This window comes from Hyperoodon ampullatus, assembly GCF_949752795.1.
Source record: "Hyperoodon ampullatus genome assembly, chromosome: 9".
In the NCBI taxonomy this organism is placed as follows: domain Eukaryota; kingdom Metazoa; phylum Chordata; class Mammalia; order Artiodactyla; family Ziphiidae; genus Hyperoodon; species Hyperoodon ampullatus.
The window spans coordinates 77,015,551-77,040,918 of NC_136922.1; the positions used below are offsets into that span (position 1 = coordinate 77,015,551).

At 40.1% G+C, this 25,368-nt stretch overlaps 1 protein-coding gene across 5 annotated transcripts in view; it reads right to left on the bottom strand.

The window, feature by feature from the left end:
* Positions 1-25,368, bottom strand: part of CTTNBP2 (cortactin binding protein 2) — a gene marked incomplete at both ends in the record, with an annotated part of 160,527 nt that overhangs the window by 46,836 nt on the left and 88,323 nt on the right. For all 5 annotated transcript variants that reach the window (XM_079711406.1, XM_079711405.1, XM_079711404.1 and 2 more), the window contains 4 exons: positions 1,155-1,430; positions 5,280-5,397; positions 15,579-15,830; positions 18,871-19,021. In XM_079711406.1, coding sequence (XP_079567532.1) covers positions 1,155-1,430; positions 5,280-5,397; positions 15,579-15,830; positions 18,871-19,021 — 797 coding nt within the window. The remainder of the gene's footprint in view (positions 1-1,154; positions 1,431-5,279; positions 5,398-15,578; positions 15,831-18,870; positions 19,022-25,368) is intronic.

Consider the following 25,368-nt stretch of genomic DNA (forward strand, 5'->3'; position numbering starts at 1 on the left):
AACATAGCCGTGAGGACTTCGTTTATTTGACCCCTGGGCAGAACCACACCTTAAATAATACTGCATTTTCTGGGCAAATGTGTTCCTGAGAATCATTTATGACTTATTTTTTTAATGCTCTTCTAAAATTATATAATAATTCTTCTGGAATAATTATTTTATGATTATAACAATGATCCATAAAATTAAGTTGTGAATAATTTGCTTTAAAAGCTATTGGTAATATATGTTTTGAAAGTGATTTAGCATATACGTGTGAACAAAATAAAATACTTTCTAATATAATAAGCTGATACATTAATCACATGGTGAAAATTGCCCTTCCCTCAATCTTGACTATTCTTTTGCAACCTGGTGCTATTGAAAATACACAGGCTTTCCTCTCAGACAGGCTGGAATTTGAGTCCTGACTGTGTGACCTCAGGCAAGTTAACTTGTAACTAGTTATCTGTAAATGAGCCTGTTGTAAGGACTCACTAAGGTCTGTATATAAATAAAGCTCCCAGCACAGTCCTGACATCACAGGAAGTTCCCCATAGATGTCAGTTCTCTTAGTTCAACAGGAAAGAAACTAACCAGAAACAACTAACATTTATAGTACACTTACTATGTTTATCAGAAAGCAAATCTTATCTTTTTAAGTTCTTTGGAGTCCTACCAAACAGAAACAACCAGGTAACACCCTGACTCATCCCAAGTGGGAGCTTCGACTGTATTCTTCATTAAAGTGCTTCTTCTAACTCTAGACTTTATTAGGACTCCCATCCAAAGGTAAGGTGTTCATACACTACTGCATCTCTGGCACAGCCCAAGTACAAACTTGGAGCTGTGTTCAGAGCTTGTGTATTAGCAAGCAGCTGCAATGTGGTTAGTTTCTTGCATTTATCAAAATAGCAAGTGCAATCACAAAGCCTCATCAAGGGCTTTCATGTCCTTTACTCTGGGTATTATTTGAGGCATAAAAGCATTTTTATACCAACAGGCAACATTATGTAATGGTTGCATTATGAATACTCAAGTTTTTCAGCACCAGCAGCTGCCACAAGTGAGCTTTGAATGTATTTAATCAGTGAACTACGTATCAGGTTAGGGAGCCCATGAACGTAAATAAACCCAGAAATTTAACTTTCCCTTCATAGCTGGACTGCTGATACCTAACGTGATGGATCGCACGCTGCTTGCACCGAGGCCAATGCTAGAGTCAGTGGTGCTGTTAAACGTCACGTCTTCCAGACTCCACCATCCATCAGAAGAGATTGCTTGGAAATGATTTGTCAGAGCTTGACTCACTGCTTTTGAAAAATCATCCCATGATGTCTGTTTGCGAATATTTAAAGCACATATTGTGTTTTCACATTCAAAATCATCGGCACCGTAGTTGCCTGGTTGAATCTCACCCACTGAAATCCTTAAGGGTATTTTAAGAGCATCTGTTGGAAGAATGAAAGAATTAGGGGAATAAAATCCTGACAGGAAAAAAACCCAGAAAACATCTTACATAAAACAAACAGATATAAACATTTTAAAAACAAAGCAAAGGGCAGCTATCCTTTTTTAAATATCATCAATTGAATATTCGTCTACTGGAGTAAATTTTGGTCTCCTAATCTCTTCACAGTTTCTTTGGAACCATGTTGCTTGAACTGTTTATCTTTCCTTGTCTCTTTGGCCGGTTCTACCTCCTTGATTCTTTCCCTTCAGCAAGGTTCTCAAATTCTTTCAAAAAGCATCTGAGAGGGCTTCCCTGGTGGCGCAGTGGTTGAGAGTCTGCCTGCCGATGCAGGGGACATGGGTTCGTGCCCCGGTCTGGGAAGACCCCACATGCCGCGGAGCGGCTGGGCCCGTGAGCCATAGCCGCTGAGCCTGCACGTCCAGAGCCTGTGCTCCGCAACAGGAGAGGCCATAACAGTGAGAGGCCCGCGTACCAAAAAAGAAAAAAAAAAAAAAAAAAGCATCTGAGAAAACTAGAGCCCTCTCTTGACCTCTCTATATCACCTTTTCTCCTCACCTTCATCGATAACCTCATGAAGAAGGCAGGTTACAGCTGCGTAGGTCAGTGTGCTTAGGACAGTGGTTTCAGACTCATACAGACCTTGGGCTGGGCCTCAGGGTCAGCTTTCTACTTAGCCATGTGTACTTGGTAAATAGACTTCATCTCTCTATGCCCCAATTTCTTCCATAAAATGGAAGGAACGTACAATTGAGTTGCTATGAAGAATAAATGAACTCATGTTTGGAAGGGATTTAACACACTATTTGTTTAACACTTTATCTGTTAACACACTATCTCACAAGAACTAGTAAGTACTTGATAACTGTGAACAGTGCAGTAGAAGCTTTTAAAATGATCTTTCCAATCTCTCTGTGACACCAGCAGACTGGGGCCCCCTCCCAGGTGGATAGCTCCCCATGTACTTGTTTTCATGAACAGAATTATATGCTTACCAAGAGCCACTTGTGTTTAATCCCAAATCTTCTATGTCTGTTGAACTCATTACTATAATTACTCATTACTATAATTAGTAAATTAAATATTCCAGATACTGATGAAATGAGTTACTATTCCTATGAAAATCAGAACACTTTTGAGACTGAACAGAGGAGTTGCTATAAACAAGTTTTTAGTGAGATATGGATGAGACAACTACATAAAATTAGAAAAAATTTAATTATCTCTAGACAGATACTGCCTTTAGTTTGCTTCATAAATATGTTTAAGTCCTCAAACAACAGAAACCACAGACAAAGCGTTAAAGATGTGGTTTGTTCAAATAAGAATACGTGGCACTTCAATCAGCAGAACCATATCAATATAAAGAGCTTCACCTAAAAGTTGATGAAAGAATTACTTGGTGTGTTTTAAATTAAAAATGAAATGTTTAAAAATATGTTATTTTTATGATCCTCTTCTTAAACTGACTTTTTTCCATTAACTGACCACCTATTAGATTTTATTTTTGGTCTTCATGTTACTTAGCAGCTTGTGACACAGCTGATCTCTCTGCTCTCTGTTACACTCCTCCTGGATTTCCTCACACCTCATTGGTCACCCTCTAATGTTGTTCCTTTGCTGGTCCCTCCCCTTCTTCTAGATTTCTTAATGAGAGTCTTGCAAGATTTGTTTCTCTTAGTTTTTCTATCTGTGTTCACTGCCTTCGAGAGCTCATACAGTCCCATGACTTTAAATACCATCTCTAGACTGCTGACTCTCAGATTTATAAATCCAGCTCATACTCACTCCAGAATTCTTGCTGACTTGACATCTCCTACATAGATGCCCTAACAGACATCTCAAATTCATAATTCAGAACATAACTCCTAACCTTCGTTAGCAAAATCTGCTTCACCCACAGCCTTCCCCTAGACAGCTGATGGCAATGCCATCCTGCCAGTTGTTCAGACTGAAAACCTTGGAATTATCCACGAATCCCCTCTCTCGTACCTCACACCCAACCCATCAGAAAGTTCTGTTGGCTCATCTTTGGCTATATCCAGGACCGAAACGTCCTCATTTACTATAGTCCTGAACTGAGCTGTCATTACTGGCTCTCACCTGGAACACTACATTAATGACCTAACGTTAGGCCTGTGACTTCCTAGTTTTTTTCTTTTTTTGACAAAGCAGCCAGAGATACCATTAAAATGTACACCAGGGCTTCCCTGGTGGCACAGTGGTTGAGAGTCCGCCTGCCGATGCAGGGGACACGGGTTCGTGCCCCGATCCCGGAAGGTCCCACATGCCGCGGAGCGGCTGGGCCCGCGAGCCATGGCCGCGGAGCCTGTGCGTCCAGAGCCTGTGCTCCGCAACGGGAGAGGCCACAGCAGTGAGAGGCCCGCGTACAGCAAAAAAAAAAAAACACACAAAAAAACAAAAACGTACACCATTCTTAATTAGGAACATTGCCAGGGTTGGCCTTTTACAATTAGTATGAGATTTCTTTGATTTTATCTTTTCTTAATAGTTATTTTAAAAAAATTTTTATTGGTGTATAGTTGATTTACAATGTTGTGTTATTTAGAAGCTCACTTATGTTTACTAAGTTGATAAAAGCAAAATTTAAAATGAGATAGCTAAAAAAATAGAATAAAATAAAATAAAATGATAGCTAACAAATGTCTTTTTTTTTTTTTTTTACAGAGTAGGAATACTTAATGTTCCTGAATTTAAAAATGACAAAAATTCTTTAAAAAAAAATGTACACCAGGTCCCGTCACTCATAAGCTCAAACACAGAAATGGTTACCTTAAGTCACAACAATGGCCTACAAATTCTAGTTAGATCAGGCTCAATCCCCATCCCCTCCTGCAACTTCTCTGACCTGTTTTCCTACTTTTCTCCCCTCACTCATTATAACCCCGTCACTCTGCCCTGCTTGCGGTTCCTCAGACACAACAGATATGCTCCTACCTGTTAGGGCCTCTGTCCACTTGATGCTCTGCCTGGAAAGTTCTTACCTGAGAGATCTACAGAGCTGCCCCTTCCTCGCCTCCAAGTGTTTGCTCAGATGTCGTATCAGTGAGGCTACCCTATCGTTTAGAAACTGAAACCCACCCTCTCATTCCCCATCCCTTTTAGTCTCTTCCATAGCACGTATTACCATCTCACATACCGTACAATGAATTATTGCTTATGTTTATTGTTTATTTTCTGACTCAATGTTAGAATGTAAGCTCAAATCCAACTACTGATACAGCTGGCTGACTGGATGGACTGAGTGATAATCCTGATATAAGAGGTCACAATATTTCATCTGATCTAGCACTCCATATTCATAAAGCCACAAGTGAACTTTTCATAAATGTTCAGAAGTATATACTCTTAAAGATGGAAGAGACCCTAAAGATCATCAGTTATCTTCCTAGACAGGTAGGCAACCAGACATTGAGAGATAACGGACCTGCCTGCCTACATTCATATGATCAGCTAATAGCACACTAGACGGCCATGATTTCTCATAGCTTCCTAGTCTCATGTCTAGAAAGACAATCTAAGTCACAAGAAAAGAGCAATAATTATTTAAAAGCTGTCCAAGGTCAGTCAAATACAAGGAAGACCTAGCATTATTTCAATAACAACTAATTCTGTAAAAAGCCATTCTATGTGGAAAAATATAATTACCCCATTTATAACCAATTAAGTGTTTTTGTAGCAGCTAGGGTTCAAAGAAGGTTAAGAAGAGAGTGAGAAAACTGTAGTTGCATTGATATCTTTCCCACAGTCCCAGAGGCCCCAGCAGTGTGGATGCCGGATGAGCAATGCAGCTGCAAAGGGCACTCACTCAGATTCTCCAGCAGGTGCTTGCAGTCATCAGTGGCGACATCGTGTGCAGTCCGATTACACTTATCTCTTTTTTCCGGCTCCAGCCCTCCATGCCTACATAAGACTTGTAGGCAGTTCTGTAAAGAGACAAACTCCATTACCTCACGTCCAAGTGAATAAACTCAAGCGAAAACTCCAAGGGAAAATTCAGTTGCCTGTAGCAAGCAAATCAGGAACTCTCAGCCAGAAAGCTTCTTTCTTTCCCAGCAACCCAAATACACAGATTAATCTAAACACTGTCTCCAAATGAAAAGCAAACAGTGCTTCATTTACATGTGATTCACAGGATCAAAACACTGCTCCACAGAACAGCCTCTTAGGTTTCAAGAGAAAAAAATTAGCTTACTAATAATCACTCAGTTTGCAGAGTAAAATTAAGGAAAAAAGACTTCAGCAGACAGTATCCTTTCACTGTAATTTGGAAATATAAAGCAAAAAGACTTCTGCTACAACCAGATGCACCTTGCTATCTTCTAGATCAGGCACTGCTTTCCTGGTCATGCAAGTGCTGGGCTCCAATTGTAACAAGTCTGTCCCAGAGTCCTTGTAAGCACATATATATCTGAGATCTTACACTGTCTTTATTTATTTGAGAAATATGTGTGAACACCATGTTGACTGAAGTTTTAGAAAAACATTCTCAATAGATATTGAAGTTAGGTGCCCTCTCTTTTTCAGTTTTTTCTTGTGTTGCTCCAGGAAATCTCCATTTAAAAAATATCACTAACCTATGAACTGAAAGGTCGTAGTTTTCCAAAATTTTTCAATTCAAAGTGGTAGACAATTTATACGCAAACATTTTCAAATAAGGAACTGCATGGCAGGATATTACATCAGGATATTTATCAAGAAACTCTGCTATTTCAACTTCTACCACTTCATGATTTGTCTGTTGATTTCCCACCACAGTAAGCACAAAACTGAATAAACCAGAAACCATGAAAAGGAACTAACAACCAAAACAAGCACTGTCTTTCTCTTCGCTCCCCTACACACACACACACACACACACACGCACACGCGCGCGCGCGCGCTCTGGGCTGACTTCCACTTCTGACAACACAGCAAACTACTCAGTCTGAACAGCTTTCTCTAATCATGCTGTAAAACACTTTTTTTCTGTTTTGTAAAACATATGTTTTTCTTACTGATGTATAATATCCATATAGAAAAGTACAAAAGTAAGTGTGCAGCTTGAAGAATTATCACAAAGTGAACATACTTGTGTAAGGAGCACTCTGGAAGCCTCCTTAATGTTCCATCTCAATCGCTAGCCCCTCCCCTTCTCCCCCCAAAGATAGCTACTACTATGATTTCTAAGATCAGAGATTGGCTTAGCCTATTTATGAATTTTAAAAATGGAACCATATTACAGATATACTTTTATATTTGGCTTCTTTTCATTCAACATAATGTCTGTAAAATTCATCCATGTGTTAGGAACAGTTATAATTCAATTCATTCTTTTTTAAAATTACTGGGTGGTATTCTATCATACGGATATACCACAATTTACTCATCTATTTTCTTGCTGGTGGACATTTGGGTTCTACTATAGACATTCTGGTACGTGTCCTTTGGCGGACACATGTACATATTTCTATTGGGTATATGTACAGACTTGGTCTTCTGGGTCATGGGGTATGCACATGTTCTGTATTAGTATAGACTGCAAAGAGCTTTCAAAAGTGGCTATACCAATTTCTACTCCCACCAGGAGTATACATGAGTTCCAGTTGCTTCATATTGGCCCCCAAATATACTTTAAATCATGAGTTCACAAGGCAATACAGGAAATCCCTAAGGGTCAGAAAGAAAAACGAAGAGTAAGCTGAGACCACCAGTTAAGTGAAATTTGAACAGGAAGCCAGTGCTGGTTTGAGGACAAAGCCAATATAGGGAATCTTTTGGGATGCTGGGGGGATGGGAAACTAGGCCTTGGTACCTGCACAATGGAGCCGCCGAGCCAGAGGACCTTTGAATCAAGAAAATCTGTCTTCTGCAAAGGGACTGACTTGGACGTTGGTTTCTCACTGCTCAAGTCGGAGGAATCTTCTCTAACAATTGTAATCAAAGTCTAGCTTTCAGGGGTCTGGGGTTCAGGTTTAAAAAAATCACTAAGCCAAGAAATGAACTGAAAACTAAGTCAAATACATAAATTTTTTGTCCAATTGTTATTACTAATTTGTACAAAAATCAGTAAATGTATAAGATATTTAATAAAATTAACTTTAATGAAAGATTTAAGTAGAATGCAATCTGAGCATTAAACTTTATGAATTTCCAGATGATAAGAGATAAAAATAATACATTTATTACACAAGTTAGTACTTGCAGCAAAAGCAGGTAAGAGCCAAAACAGAGCGGGGGGTGGGGGAGGTCTAAGCCTGCCAATATAAATGATTTTATTCACGAATTTTGGTGGATCATTTAACCTTTTCCTGCTCAGTTTCCATATCTGTGTCTCAAATATCTGTATTTCATAGGGCTGTTACATGAAAAGATGGGTAAAACGCTTTCACACTCTTGGCATGTAAAACGTTCTCAATATTTATTAGCTGCTGTTTTTGTTATAATCAACATAATCATCACCAGTTAGAAAACAGCCCAAATATTCAGGTAAGTGGTGAGGAATTACAGCACATCAGCAAACGTTATAATTCTAGGTGATGGTACTTCAAATTACAAACAGAAATGATAAAAGATGCAACCAAAATCTGCAAGATTCTTTTAAGTCTGACCTATAAAGTGGGTTGTATATAATTTTTATTACACTCAGGTAGGTCAGTAGGCAATAACATAAGCAGTAGCTTTCTCTGTAAGGAAGCAAGAAATGTTGGAAGGATAGCAGGATAACACGTATCCAAACAGGGTCACAGCTGTGAGTTCCATAGCACTATACTGGGCTCCATGGGGAACACAAAGAAGATGAAAACTTTACCCAACTGACACTGAACAGCAGCAGCTACAATAACTACTGGAGCACATACTAAGCTCTAGGCACCGTTCCAACACAGCACAAGTATTTAGTGCTCACAGATCCTCACAACTTTATGAAAGAGATACTAAGCACCTCTGTGCCATGCGCTGTGTTAGAGCCCAGGGTTGTGACGACGAAGACGGTAACAGTTTCTGCTTCTCTGGCAGAAGCACAAAGTATAGTCAAGAGCCATGGGGAAAATGTGCCCAGAAGACGGGGCTGTTGAAGTGAGCAGAAAGTTTTACTAAGGGGAGGAGGAGGAGGTGGAAAAGGCAGAGAAAAGAATCTAAGCTCTCTCCTTGAAGGGTGGGCTTCGAGTGAAGAGAACAAATGCTGTGATGCTAGTTGCTTCTTCTGGAAATGGATTCTCAGGGGACCTAAACTGGGCAGGCTGTTCCAAGCGATGCAGAGCAAGAGGTCTAGATGAATGAGTCTAAATCAAAATGTTGTTAACTATGATACAGATACATGTGCTAGAGCAGAGACTTTATTTTTTAATTTATTATTATGTTTGGTCACGCCGCATGGCTGAGGGATCTAAGTTCCCCAACCAGGGATCGAACCCAGGTCCTCAGCAGTGAAAGCGTGGAGCCCTAACCACTGGACCACCAGGGAGTTCCCTAGAGCAGAGACTTCAAAAAGCAGTGGCTTAGGCTTCAACTTCTGCTTCCACTCACATCCCAATCGCCAGAACTTAGGTAGGTGTCCATGGTCACCTGCTATGGAGGCTGGAGAATGTAGTCTTTATTTTGTGTGGTCACGAGCCCAGCTGAACTCTGAGAGGTCCATTATTGCAGAGGAGGGTAGAAAAGATGTTGAGGGACAATGAACCACCTCTGCCAGGGGCCTTTCAGAGCTAAGAGGCAAGGTACCAGTGCCAGGGAGAATAAGGTGAAACCCCAAGTCCAAAGAACTAAAGATAAGATCCTAGTCAGGGCAGGGAGCTGAGGGTCTGACACTGGGCGGAGGAAGTGGGAGGGAAAGCAGTCTGCAAATGCACAGGTAGGGTCTGGCACACGTGCTGGGAACAACTTGGGGTGTGGGTGTGCTCACTGTTTGGCAGGGCAGGGGAGATGGAGGCCATCACAATGGGAAATAACAGCATGAGGAAGCAGGCCGACTTAGGGGTGAGATGAAGACAGCCAGCGTCAGCCGTGAAGGGCTGAGTGCTAGGGAGCCTGGATGTCTTTCTGGAGGATATGTTCGGGTAGGAAGTGCCATGATCAGCTCAGTTCTGAAAACCAACTGGTGCATTTGGAAGACATACAGAAAAAGAGAGAGACAGAAAGGAGACCAGTTAAGACAGAACTCTCATCAAATAGCCCATTCACTGATTCAACAAACATTTAGTACTTGTGGGCCAGAGACTGCTGAGCACAATATATACAATGATGAAAAGTGATTTTTTTGGAGGAGGTGGAAAGGGAGGGAGGCATACAAATAATACAGTAAAGAACAAGCTCCCTAAGTGAAGTGTGAAGAGGTGCTCTGGGGACCAATGAACTCCTGGAAGCCAAGACTTAAGCTGAGATGTTTCCCAGGCAGGGAGGGGTCAGGACAGAAGAGGCCATTTGAGGTAATGAGAAGAGCAGATGCAAAGGCAGGGAGAGAAGAGACAGCACAGGACGTCTACAGAGCAGCCAGCAGTGCAGGGTTAGAGCAGAGAGTGCATGAGGAAAGGGGACAAGGGTGCTTGTGGAGAGAGGATGAGGCCAGATCTGGACGGGACTTGTCTGTCATGTAAAGATCTGGCATTTATCCTTGAAGCGACAGAAAGGTCACTTATCCTTGTAAAGATGAAACGTAAATTACATGACCAACTTCCTGTTAGGAAGGCCCCTCTCAAGACAGTGTAAAGGAGCTGGAGAGACTGGAGATGAGGAGATCACAGCAGGGCCTACGCAAGTCCAGACAGCCCGTGATGAGGGCTCCCCAAGGGACACTGAAAAAAATAGCCTTCCCTTTGTTTACATGTTCATTTATAAGGGAATAAAATCTAGAGTTTTATCAATCATTCAAATTCATTATCTTAGGAAGATGGAGCAATAAACACAAATGTCAGGTGATGTTAGTGGATTAAGAGAGGAGGAACAAGAGATGCAGCCTAAACACGGGAGCCCAGGCATGCATCCTCATGGAGCTGTTTGGTGGAAGTAAACACGAATATGGTCATCAATAGGGTTACCATATAATTGGCTAAACTGGGACACTTTTAAGAGTAAAAAGGGGCACTGTTAATGGTTACATTGGGATGATGGGCATAAACAAGGACTGTACTGGGCCAACTGGGTTATCAAGGAGATGCCCTGTAAAACCATGGGCGTCCTGGGTAAGACCTTCCTGAATGGACTCAGGACATGGTTAGGTGGGCTAGAGAGAGGATTTTGGAATCTCTATAGATTATATTCTGGAGGCCAAAAAGATCATTCAAGGGGGAAAGTAGAGAGCGAGAGGAGAAAAAGGGTCAAAACCAGACCCATGAAAGGTGTTAGTGGGAAACACCAGAAAGCGTATGTCTTGGGTGAGGGGTGGAGCAAGACTCTGGTTGGCCAAGTTTATGTGAGAAACCTTTAGGATTCTGTGAGTCATTGCTGTTCAAATTAAGCAAGGATGCAATACTCTGCACTGAACACTCTAGAATGAGAGTTTTAAAAAACAGCTTTCCCTTTATCTACACAGTCTTTTTCGAAAATAATTTTATAAAAATTAAGGGGAAAAAATTATCATGCAGAATCAAAAGCACAGATTTCTATTTATCATCTAGTCCCAAAGACTTGGTCCAACCTCACAGGTTATCCTGTCTTTGTCTCCTCCTAGCCAGGTACCCAACTCTGTGACAAGGAAGAAATTTAGGGACTCCTATCATTTTTTTTCTCTTTGCAGCCATGACCTAGGGAGAGGAAATCTAAATCTTGGGGCTCCATGTGGGCCTCTGTGCTTAAGACAAATACCACATCCAGACTATCCAGTCAGGTGGATGCTGGAGTGTGGGAGGGAATGCCTGACACTTGCCTGGCTAAGAACTAAAAATGCATCCATCAGTCCACAGTTCCTACACACTGTGAGGATGGCGTAAAGATGGCAACAAGAAGGCCACTGCCTGACCAGAGGACTGTGGGACTGCCTAGAGATGACCTCTAGGATGGTGGAAATAAATGGCTGGAAGACAGGTAAAAAGCCAGGTGTGAGATCTGGGTTTGGGAAGAGTTACTGTAGAAGCCACAGTTAAAGTTGAAAGACTGGATAAACTCTTAAAAATAGGACTAGGCAGGGGCTTCCCTGGTGGTGCAGTGGTTGAGAGTCCGCCTGCCGATGCAAGGGACACGGGTTCGTGCCCTGGTCCGGGAAGATCCCACATGCCACGGAGCGGCTGGGCCCGTGAGCCATGGCCACTGAGCCTGCGTGTCCAGAGCCTGTGCTCCGCAACGGGAGAGGCCACAACAGTGAGAGGCCCGCGTACCGCAAAAAAAAAAAAAAAAAGGACTAGGCAGCTAGGAAGGAGCATGGGAGTTGCTGAGGGTTAAAAAACAAAAGAGAAAAACCAGAAAAACAAAGAGAAAGCCTGGTCATCAAATTCAGAAGGGAAGCGAGGAAGGAGTAGTGTTCTAGAAGCTAAGGAGGAGTCTGCATTACAGTCAACATGTTAAACAACCCAGAAAGGCTGAGTAAGAGCATGAGTGACAGGAAGCCACTGGCTTGGGTGATACGTAAACTAGAATTATCATCTACTCAAAACACATAATCCCCCAAATAAAGAATCTGTTTGTACAAGAGCTTCAACAACTAGTCGCTCAAATCCAGACACTCTCCCTAATCTATTTCTGCGGCAGGAAGTTGACATGTCAGAGTTCTCATGACAGAACACAGAGTTTCACTAAGAAACTCTTCTATCCACTCACCCTAAGTGATGAAAACAGGTTTATCCTCAGTGAGTTCAACTTCGGAGCAGTCACAGACCAGCTTTAGAGACAGCTACTCTTGTTACCAAACACTAAATGGTGATTTGCATAAATTGCTTAAACATTGGGAAAAAGACCAAGAACTAAGTGGAAAAAGGACTGATTTGGGAATCTGGTCTTCTATGAATTGACCTTGGGGAATTAGTTACACTATTTCCCAAAACTTAATTTTTTCATCTGCAAGGCAAGGCAGCTGGACTAGATGAGCTATGTGTCTTCATGCTCTGAAATCTCACTTTTTTTTACATTGAAAAACACATGGAAACTGAAGTCATCCTCTTGGGTAACAGTGGTACTACTACCTTATGCAGATTGGACACATATATGCTACTACAAAGCGAAAAAAAAAAAAATACACCTTTTAAGCTCTACTTGTGGTCAGTGTAGAATCTCTTCACCCACACAATGATTAACTCAGAATTGTAATTTATTTTTTCAGAAAACTGGTCTTAGCAACTTAGTTGTGAATGGATTACCTCTATGGAGTCAGCCAGGATATAAACACTGTATTAGGCAAAGGATGAAGAATATTTTCCAATACCCACTACTGACTAGGAAGGCAGGCCGCACAAGTAATGAAACCATGCATTCTGGGCTTCATTTCCAACTTCTATCTATTAATCCCTCCAGGGTTTCAATATCCTAACCATAAAATGAAGAGGTTAGCCTGGAAGATGACATATCTACTCCAGGGCAAAAAAAAAATCTATTATTTTAATTTATTATTTTTCTTTGTGGTGTGTGGATATTGTCAGTCACGCTCACTTTCTAAAATCTCTCTTCTTGTTCAACATTTATCTTAAGCTTCTTAACATAAGAGAATACAGAGAGAGTCATATTACATGTGAGAAAGAAATCCTATTTCCCTTTACTCAATGATGACAGAGCATCCACGTTGCCAGGGGCCTGGGAAGCCATGAAGATGCCATCCTTGGCTATAAAAACACCAGGACTTATGAGGAGTTCATAATGAAGGAGCTGAGTGGCAACTCAAGCCTCCCACCCTGCAGGGTAACTCACCCTGGAGAGTGGGCTTCTCTCTCTGCCTAGCATCAGAGGGTCAGTGGCTGATCATTCTAGATCAGTGATGCTCAGGTTTTGTTTTTTGTTTTGCCTTTTTTTTTTCTTGCCTTCAGGTTGAGTGCGTGAACAACCTACCACTGTCAGTAACCTCTTGCATTATCCTCAGATTTTCTTGAAGGGGGAAGTAAGTTGAGAACTACCCCTTCCATGTACCTTTCCTCCATCAAATGAGATTCACTGTCTTAGATTAACTGTGCATTTTCAAATTTAAGCTTTCATATTTTCCATCTTGTCTTCCAAAAACTTTTATGTCAAATGTCATTGCCTTCCATTCAAACCAATATATATATATCAAGTTCACAGAATTTCTGTAGGTTTTTTTTAAGGATAAAATAGGAGTAAACTACTACTAGCAAGCAATACCTCCACGTTGAACTGAATCATGCCTTTTTCTCACTAGTTTAAAAAAAACCCCAAAGTCCAAAATGAACAGCTTCTGCTCTAGATCATAACAACAGGAAGTTACCCAACCAAGAGCTCCAAATGCACATTTCTAGCTATTTCCAGATATCTCCATCTGGTTGGACATATCCCAGAATTAAATTCAGCAATTCAGCATGCTTAAATCCACATTCTATCTTTTTTTATTTTATTTTATTTATTTATTTATTTTTGGCTGTGTTGGGTCTTCGTTTCTGTGCGTGGGCTTTCTCTAGTTGCGGCGAGCAGGGGCCACTCTTCATCATGGTGCACGGGCCTCTCACTGTCACGGCCTCTCTTGTTGTGGAGCACAAGTTCCAGATGCGCAGGCTCAGTAGTTGTGGCTCACGGGCCTAGCTGCTCCGCGGCATGTGGGATCTTCCCAGACCAGGGCTCAAACCCATGTCCCCTGCATTGGCAGGCAGATTCTCAACCACTGTGCCACCAGGGAAGCCCCACATTCTATCTTCTTGATCACAATGACGCCTCTTCTTTCCTCTTTCTGGGAATGTCACTATGATCCTTCTATTTAGCTCGCTCATTTCCTGTATCTAATCTGACTTCAATTCTTGAACATTTGTACTCTGTGATCTCTCTTATTATTTCTACCACTCGCATCATCTTTCACCTAGTCTCTCCCCTGCCACCAATGTTTTCATAATCCCCGGTCTTCTAAATGTTATTGCTAAGTCAATCAATCTAAACTACAGAGCTGATTCTTTTGCTCCTTTGTACAAAACCTTTCAATGGTTTTACCCTGACTAGTAAATAAAGCTCAAACTTCTTAATACATCACTGAAGGCCGGTGCCATACTGTGAAACTTCTCACTACTCTTCATTAGCTCAGTTGGAGCTGTTACCCACCTCCCTACTTCTGGTCTGTTCCTACTGCTCCCTCCACCTGAACTACTCTCCTCTCCAGTGATGGGTGACAAATTTAACACACCCTGCAAGGCCAAAATCGTTTCCATCTCCTCCAGAATGAGCCATTCCTGAGCCTAATATTCCGCAACTCTGCTCTCTGAAATACGTGCACTCTCTCTTCCAAAAAATAAAAATTTGCATTTTTGTACTGTTCCAACCACGTGTCTATTACCCTTGTTTTAAATTTTTTGAACTTCTCTTATCCTACACTTGTCTTGTATCTTGCACCCTTGCCACTGAACTAGGAGTTAACTAATCACATAAATGATTCCTGCAAATGTTAGCTTACACAATGCCTTGCACTCAGGAGCTTCCTGATAAGATTTTCATTGTTAAAGCAATATTATTGCTAAAGTGATTTAAATAGAAAAAGAAGCATGAATGGATGGCTTACTATTTTATGTTATTTCCTTAATAATCAGAATCTTTCTCTCTTCTAACTGATGAGTGAAATCTAGAATGCCCTCTTATGTATCATAAGACAGCACAGGTAGGGCTAGTGAGGGAGTTCAGAGTACAGGGCATGTGTACTTGAATCCTGGCCCTCCCTCTAACTCATGGCATGGTCTTGGTACGGAATCAAACAACCCTGTGCACTCTATCAATATCCAACTTTTCCTCTAATTTGACGTGAGACAAAATGTCTGGAATTACTCCCATATTTGTTAACAAACTCCAAACTGATTTTTGTGATTAAGTCTCATATACGCTTGACCATAAATATCTGCTGGACAAAAAAAAGTTGGTTCGTACTGGAAGCGGATCATCTCCTGCAATGGTACTACTGCTCAGTCCCCAATTATTCAGGTGAAACACACTCAGTCAATAGCAGACAACTTCGCCACTCATCAAATTACAACCGTGTAATGAGGTCAGCTGCTACCAGACACACCTTAAAACCTTTTGAAGCAGCAATATGGGCAGCAGTCCAGCCTTTGCTGTTGGCGTGGTTGATGAGGTCTGCAGGAACAACAGGCTTGGATGTGCCCTCACGACTCTCTTCTCCTCCGTCCAAGTCAAAGACGCCCGACTCGGGCTCCTCATGCAACGAGTTTCCATGAGCTGGGGCCCTATGGTACATAAGAAGCTTGAGGCTGTCCACATTACCAGTGTCCACAGCTGCATGAACTGGTGTCCAGCCATCCTGAAAATAAAACGACCAGGGGGAAAGGGTTGATTACAACGTCAATGTTGAGAACTGTGTTATTTAAAGTTCACCTCTACATGTTCTTGGGCGTGGACCACTGAGCTGGGCAAAGCAGGCTTCCGATCCTGAATATCATAGATGAGCTAAGTTCTCAGACCACTGTCAATCAGTGTATTTTCCATTGCTATGACTCATGTTTGCTATTTGGTAAGAATTTCCTCTTAACAGTTGACCATTTGGAGTAAACAGGTACTGCCCAGGATGGTAACTAAGCATTATATATGGTAAAACAAAATCTCAATTTAATATTATGAAAGAGAATGAACTTTAGCATAAAGATTTTTTTAATTTATATGCAAATATAAAGTTACCAGTACTGTACTAAATGAATGCTGTTATAAGCCAGTTTTACTTACAGGGAAGAGTCCTAATTCTAGTTATCTTAAAATTTTATGCCACTGATTTCAGAAGGAAAGATTCTAGATTAACAGGGAAAAGGCAGACATGAAGGAAAAACAAAGTCAAGTAACTTCATGAGATACCTATCAGCCTCTATGGAGCTCTCTGTGACTGCAGCTGGATATTGATAAATGCAAGCTTAGAAAATGTTCCAACTAAAACACTTGGGCCCATTCTCTAGAACATATTATACTTTGAAGCCTCAACCGTCCACTTAGCTGGTTGCTAGAGCAGACTCACAACTCTTTCCTAGGATAGTGGTTCTCCAAGTGTGGTCCCCTGACCAGCAGCATAGCACCACCTGTGAACTTGTTAGAAATGTAAATTATTGAGCCTCATCCCCGACCTACTGAATCAGAAACCTCAAGGTTGGGGCCCCGCAATCCGTTTTAACAGCCATCTGGGCAACTCTGCTGCACTAAAGTTTGACAAACACTATTCTAGGGGAAATCCTGATCCCCCCTGTAATCTCTCATTTTTATATAAAGATAGGTCTGCCTTCTACTCAGGTATCCACCTTCATTAGATTTTTAAGACTTTCATAAAAGAATTGACAATTATTTCGGTGATACGTATTTTGGCTTCATTTTCTTTTCCCTTTGGCCTGTTTTTTTCATTTGGTATTTCATACTGCTACATTATTTTGTCAGTGAGTTACAGTACGCTTTAAAAAAAATAACGGGGTAGAAGACAGGGAGAAAAACAGACAATAAATGGTAACCATCTACACTTAGACTGAGTCATCTGATCATTTGCTAAAGCTCTCACTGAATGATGTGGCTTCTTCTCTGGTTCTGTACTTCATATCAAGGGAATCGACTTGGCTAACAGCAGACCATGGCTGGGCAGTAGCTGGAATACCATATGGTCCTCCGGTGTACCCCAGGCAGATAAAGTGTCTCATGGCTTGTTCTCTGTTGGGCTGTAGATACCTTTACATGGGTATCAGCCCTAATTAGGCCGAAGAGTGTAAGTGCTCTTGACCTTCCTTAATTTATATTACAAAGGCCATGCAGTTACTTCTGAAAAACTTAAAATCTTTCATTCTCCTCTGGTTTCTTATTACAAGTCATGAGAAATAATTACTCCCTTAAGGTCCTTTATCAATTATGCTATTTATCTCTGTACTTTGGAGCCTCTGTACTTCTAACGATTTCATTCAGTTTATCAACAACTAGCTTGAAGCATGGATTTCTGTGTTCTCTGACTTACAGGATGTGACTTTTTATGTTGAACTACTTATTTTTCATTCAGATAATGATGTAAAATTCATTCCTTTTTCATGTGTAAGGTAGAATTTTATAATGAATATGTGTAATACCACAGATTTCTTAAGTAAAATATATAAAACAACATGAATCTGGACTATTTTCTCAGATTTTCAAAAAATAAATAGAAAGGAAATTAAAGAAAAAAAGCCCTTGCAATAGGACTCAATGGAAAATGTCTATACCTAGCTTATATCTCTGGTTATACCATTAACTGTTTGTTTTCTTTTGAGAAATTAAGAAAATCCAAGATCTAAGAGCGACCTTAAAGTAGGTAATGCACCTTTTTATCCTAGAAAATTTTAAGGGTGTTTCCTATGAAATGGATGCACAGTATAGTCAATTCTCTATTAAACAGAAGAGATCCAAGGTTCAGATAACCTTTGGAGATTAAGAAGTCTACACTTGTCTTTCATCAGGAATACCCTGGAGGGTGGTGATTATTACACTTTTCACATTCTGGGAAGCTGCAAAAAAAAAAAAAAAAAAAAAAATTCCTGATCCCAGTGAAGAGTGGGCTCCGTTAAACCCACCAGTCCTTAGATGGGCCCCCACTGGAGAAATGCATGCCAGTGTACGAAGGCTGATTTCTTGGTCTTTAAGTCTATCATGATAGGTTGATGAAGGCCAGTTTGGGAGGCTGAATTGAGAAGTTTGTTTCAAATGCATTTCTGTGTGGCTGAGCCAGAAGTATTATCCAAAGACTCTTCTGTGGATCAGACTCCAAATTTCTTCAGTTTCTAAGTCCCTGACTTCACCTGTGCGCCCTGTACAGGAGGTACCAGAACTGTGTGCGACAGTCAACAGCTACCTCAGCCTGTAAGGCTCCATAGTGGGTTTCCACACACAGTGCTTCAAGTTCTGACTCAAATTAGACAATGACCTTGAACTCTGTGAGGTGTTGAATAATCTTAGCAACAATAAACTGTCAGTCCTGGGAAGAACAGTGAGCACAAATAACCTTCCTCTAAGTGCTGGCAATGGGCACTGTCTTGCCACAAACTCCCTCCTGTTTACACATACTACAAATGAGCACTACTGTGGATAGTGATGATGGCCTCGATGACAGCTGACCTTTGTCCAATGCTTACAATTCCCAGGCACTACACCAACTACCTTTAAAAAGAAAGGCTAATGAACAAGCTTCTAATAATCAGATGCTCGAACAAATAAGACAATGTCTTTATCCAATATCCTCAAAGCAAAACAAAACAAAGCAACCTGTATTTTAACCGGTTTTATTTTTCGAGCTGTAGAGTTTGGAGACATGTTGTAAATTATAGGACAAAACCCAACATACAGGTACTCACTCTGGTTTTTACACTTCGGTCAGTTCCAGCTTCCAACAAGAGTTTAATACATTCTTTATTTCCATTTTTACAGGCCAGGTACAGAGGTGTCTGTCCTCCATCAGCAGCATGATTAATATTAGCATCATATGCAATTAATAATTCTACACACCTAAATGCAAGATTATGATTAATTACATACAAACTGGGCTTGATTTCTGAAGTACCACCTGACCAAGATATTAAACAGAGAAAATAATGCTAGAGCAATTCCGCAGCTTTATTTCCATGAATTATTAAATATATGTATCAATTATTCCTGGTCTTATTACATAGATACTGTTTTTAACAAGGCTGGAAGATGTATTTTAACTACTCCCATGAAAATTTAAAATAGCAGCTTTGATCAAGTGTGAATACGTGGTTTATGACAGTTCTCTGCAACCAAACTGTGAAAGTAGAGTCCTTGGAATATGTTTAACTGTGCTTGACATATATATTATTTGTGGTTCAAAATAGTTTGAACCTTGAAAAAAGTCAGGCTGCTGAGTCATTCTGAGATTTCCACTTGAGAAAATAATTATAAATAGCACAGACAGCAGGGCACCATTTGCCTCCACTATAAAAGGCAGTACGGAGACAGAAAAGGGCCATCTTGGGGAGAAAAGACAGCAGAGGCTGTCCTGTCTCCTGAAGTGGGGCTAGTTTATGAGGAAAAAGACACAGCTAAGCAGAAACACATTGCCCTGAGAATCAAGAAGCAAAACAATGAGGTAAATTCAAGACTTCACGGCACTTAGGAACTAACTTCAGTTTGCAAAATTAGATAGAATAAACTTTAAAAAGAGTGATAAATCATCAAATTAAGAAGGAACTCACATCTTTGTTTCTTTGCTCAGATGCATGTTTTTTCTTGGCTTCCCTTGGCAACATTTGGTTTGTTTATGCATATTTTTAAAATAAGTTACATATTGTTGTGTATCTAATACACATTTAAATTAATCAAGCCCCTGCATTTCCCCAGGGTTCTCCCTTTTTGCAAAGCTATCAATGCCTCTGTTCCCATGACTGTTACACTATCCAAGCAAGTGGCCCTACAGATTGACTGCTGGCAGTAAAGGTAAAAGTACAGCCCAGAAGAAGATTCTCTCTTGGAGGACTTAGGATACATGCAAAAAGAGCAGCAAATCAGTAGCTCTGATCCTCAACAATAAACTCAGGGTGATGAGACATGTTACACACACAGAAAAAAAAAAAGACTGAACTTTATGGATGCATTTTGAATTTTAAAAAATTTACCTTTATGACTAGTAACATTAGTATAAAATGTAAAACCCATATTTCAAGAATTCTGAGATTTGTTAAAGGAAACATTTCTATCCAGATGGTAAAACAAAAAAGTTGAACACAGCTTTCATTCTCCAGAGCCTGCCATTTCATCACAGGCAAAGAAAGCAATTTAGCTATATTCTATTTTATTATTAAAATATGACTTGATTTTAGAAAGTTATATCTATAGTCAACTGACTTAGTAAGCTACTGAAGAAATCACTGCTAAACTTACATATATTTTACTTGATAGGCTCTTTTTGGTTTTGTGCTCTAATTTCTTTCAGTATGTAAGTTCTGCTTCAATTTTTTTTAATGATAAAATAAAGTGAATAATTGGTATTTAATACTGAATAAACTGCCAGTAGGAAGTTAAGAGTATTACAATTAATATAATTCTATGTTTTACATTTAATGCTATCGCACATAAAAAAGGTTTTTGGGTTGCGGTGGTGGAAAATAGTGAACAGCAAAGTGTTTAACAATCCGTTATATAACCACATACACAGTCGGCCGTCCATATCTGCAGGTTTCACATCTGCGGATTCAACCAACCCCAGATGGAAAACACTTAGAAAAAATCCTAGGAAGTTCCAAAAAGCAAAACTTGAATTTACCACATGCTCGCAGCTATTTACATAGCATTTACATTGTATTAGGTATTATAAGTAACCTAAAGATGGTTTAAAGTATACAGGAGGACATGAGTGGGTTATATGCAAATACGGCACCATTTTATATAACGGACTTAGAGCATCCTCGATTTTGGTATCTGTAGGAGGTCCTGGAACCAATCCCCCATAAACAGGAGGGATGACTTTATGTTGATATGCTAAAAATGATCTTCTTCTTCGGAAGCAAGTTCATTCACATGAGATTTGGAAATAGCATATTCCTCTTCATTTCCCTCATATACAAAAATCTATTATTAAGAAGAGCAAATTTAGGAAACTTCCACAAGCCTCTTAGATAGCCTCATCCACCAGAGGGCAGAGAGCAGAAGCAAGAAGAACTACAGTCCTATGGCCTGTGGAACAAAAACCACATTCACAGAAAGATAAACAAAATGAAAAGGCAGAGGGCTATGTACCAGATGAAGGAACAAGATAAAACCCCAGTAACACAACTAAATGAAGTGGAGATAGGCAACCTTCCAGAAAAAGAATTCAGAATAATGAGAGCAAAGATGATCTAGGACCTCAGAAAAAGAATAGAGGCAAAGATCGAGAAGATGCAAGGAATGTTTAAAAAAGACCTAGAAGAATTAAAGAACAAACTAACAGAAATGAACGATACAATAACTCAAATGAAAACTACACTAGAAGGAATCAATAGCAGAATAACTGAGGCAGAAGAACGGATACATAACCTGGAAGACAGAACAGTGGAATTCACTGCTCCAGAACAGAATAAAGAAAAAAGAATGAAAAGAAATGAAGACAGCCTAAGAGACCTCTGGGACAACATTAAACACAACAACATTCACATTACAGGGATCCCAGAAGGAGAAGAGAGAGAGAAAGGACCATAGAAAATACTGAAGAGACTATAGTTGAAAACTTCCCTAACATGGGAAAGCAAATAGCCACCCAAGTCCAGTAAGCGCAGAGAGTCCCATACAGGATAAACCCAAGGAGAAACACGCCAAGACACATAGTAATCATACTGGCAAAAATTAAAGACAAAGAAAAATTATTAAAAACAGCAAGGGAAAAACGACAAATAACATACAATTGAACTCCCATAAGGTTAACAGCTGATTTCTCAGCAGAAACTCTACAAGCCAGAAGGGAGTGGCATGATATACTTAAAGTGATGAAAGGGAAGAACCTACAACCAAGATTACTCTACCCGGCAAAGATCTCATTCAGATTTGATGGAGAAATCAAAAGCTTTACAGACAAGCAAAAGCTAAGAGAATTCAGAACCACCGAACCAGCTCTACAACAAATGCTAAATGAACTTCTCTAAGTGGGAAAGACAAGAGAAGAAAAGGTCCTACAAAAACAAACCCAGAACAATTTAAAAAATGGTTACAGGAACATACATATCGATAACTACCTTAAACATGAATGGATTAAATGCTCCAACCAAAAGACACAGGCTTGCTGAATGGATACAAAAAGAAGACCTATATATACGCTGTCTACAAGAGACCCACTTCAGACCTAGGGACACATACAGACTGAAAGTGAGGGGATGGAAAAAGATATTCCATGCAAATGGAAATCAAAAGAAAGCTGGAGTAGCTATACTCATATCAGATAAAATAGAGTATAAAATAAAGAATGTTACAAGAGACAAGGAACAACACTACATAATGATCAAGGGATCAATCCAAGAAGAAGATATAACAATTATAAATATATATGCACCCAACATAGCAGCACCTCGATACATAAGGCAACTGCTAACAGCTATAAAAGAGGAAATCAACAGTAACACAATAATAGTGGGGGACTTTGACACCTCACTTACACCAATGGACAGATCATCCAAAATGAAAATAAATAAGGAAACAGAAGCTTTAAAGGACACAAGAAACCAGACAGATTTAACTGATATTTATACGACACTCCATCCAAAAACAGCAGATTACACTTTCTTCTCAAGTGCGCACGGAACATTCTCCAGGATAGATCACATCCTAGGTCACAAATAAAGCCTCAGTAAATTTAAGAACATTGAAATCATATCAAGCATCTTTTCTGACCACAACATTATGAGATTAGAAACCAATTACAGGGAAAAAAACGTAAAAAACACAAACACATGGAGGCTAAACAATACGTTACTAAATAACCAAGAGATCACTGAAGAAATCAAAGAGGAAATCAGAAAATACCTAGAGACAAATGACAATGAAAACATGACGATCTAAAACCCATGACTGCAGCAAAAGCAGTTCTCAGAGGGAAGTTTATAGCTATACAAGCCTACCTCAAGAAACAAGAAAAATCTCAAACAATCTAACCTTACACCTGAAGGAACTAGAGAAAGAAGAACAAACAAAACCCAAAGTTAGCAGAAGGAAAGAAATCATAAAGATCAGACCAGAAATAAATGAAATAGAAACAAAACAATAGCAAAGATCAATAAAACTAAAAGCTGGTTCTTTGAGAAGATAAACACAATTGATAAACCATTAGCCAGACTCATCAAGAAAAAGAGTAAGAGGACTCAAATCAATAAAATCAGAAATGAAAAAGAAGTTACAACAGACACCACAGAAATATAAAACATCCTAAGAGACTATTACAAGCAACTCTATGCCAATAAAATGGACAACCTGGAAGAAATGGACATATTCTTAGAAAGGTATAACCTTCCAAGACTGAACCCGGAAGAAACAGAAAATATGAACAGACCAATCACAAGTAATGAAATTGAAACTGTGATTAAAAATCTTCCAACAAACAAAAGTCCAGGACTAGATGGTTTCACAGGTGAATTCTATCAAACATTTAGAGAAGAGCTAACACCCAACCTTCTCAAACTCTTACAAAAAACTGCAGAGGAAGGAACACTCCCAAACTCATTCTATGAGGCCACCATCACCCTGATACCAAAACCAGACAAAGATACTACAAAAAGAAGAAAATTACAGACCAATATCACTGATGAATATAGATGCAAAAATCCTCAACAATACTAGAAAACAGAATCCAACAACACATTAATAGGATCACACAACATGATCAAGTGGGTTTTATCCCAGGGATGCAAGCATTCTTCAATATACGCAAATCAATCAATGTGATACACCATATTAACAAATTGAAGAACAAAAATCATGATCAACTCAATCGATGCAGAAAAGCTTCTGACAAAATTCAACACCCATTTATGATAAAAACTCTCCAGAGGGCCTTCCCTGGTGGCGCAGTGGTTGGGGGTCCACCTGCCGATGCAAGGGACACGGGTCTGTGCCCCGGTCCAGGAGGATCCCACATGCTGCGGAGCGGCTGGGCCCGTGAGCCGTGGCCGCTGGGCCTGTGCGTCCAGAGCCTGTGCTCCACAACGGGAGACAACAGTGAGAGGCCCGTGTACTGCAAAAAAACCAAAAAAAACAAAAACTCTCCAGAAAGTGGGCATAGAGGACACCTACCTCAACATAATAAAGGCCATATATGACAATCCCACAGCAAACATCATTCTCAATAGTGAAAAACTGAAAGCATTTCCTCTAAGATCAAGAACAAGACAAGGGGCTTCCCTGGTGGCGCAGTGGTTGAGAGTCTGCCTGCCGATGCAGGGGACGCAGGTTCGTGCTCTGGTCCGGGAAGATCCCACGTGCCGCGGAGCGGCTGGGCCCGTGAGCCATGGCTGCTGAGCCTGTGCGTCCAGAGCCTGTGCTCCGCAACGGGAGAGGCCACAACGGTAAGAGGCCCGCATAACGCCAAAAAAAAAAAAAAAAAAAAAAAAAGAAGAACAAGACAAGGATGTCCACTCTCACCACTATTATTCAACATAGTTTTGGAATTCCTAGCCATGGTAATCAGAGAAGAAAAAGAAATAAAAGGAATACAAATTGGAAAAGAAGAAGTAAAACTGTCACTGTTTGCAGATGACATGATACTATACATAGAGAATCCTAAAAATGCCACCAGGAAACTACTAGAGCTAATCAATGAATTTGGTAAAGTTGCAGGATACAAAATTAATGCACAGAAATCTCTTGCATTCTTATACACTAATGATGAAAAATCTGAAAAAGAAATTAAGGAAACACTCCCATTTACCATTGCAACAAAGAGAATAAAATACCTAGGAATAAACCTACCTAAGGAAACAAAAGACCTGTATGCAGAAAACTATAAGGCACTGATGAAAGAAATTAAAGATGATACCAACAGATGGAGAGATATACCATGTTCTTGGATTGGAAGAATCAGTATTGTGAAAATGACTACACTACCCAAAGTAATCTACAGATTCAATGCAATCCCTATCAAATTTCAATGGCATTTTTTACGGCACTAGAACAAATAATCTTAAAATTTGTATGGAAACACAGAAGACCCCGAATAGCCAAAGCAGTCTTGAGGGGAAAAAAACAGAGCTGGAGGAATCATACTCCCTGACTTCAGACTATACTACAAAGCTACAGTAATCAAGACAATATGGTACTGGCACAAAAACAGAAGCATAGATCAATGGAACAAGATAGTAGGCCAGAGATAAACCCAC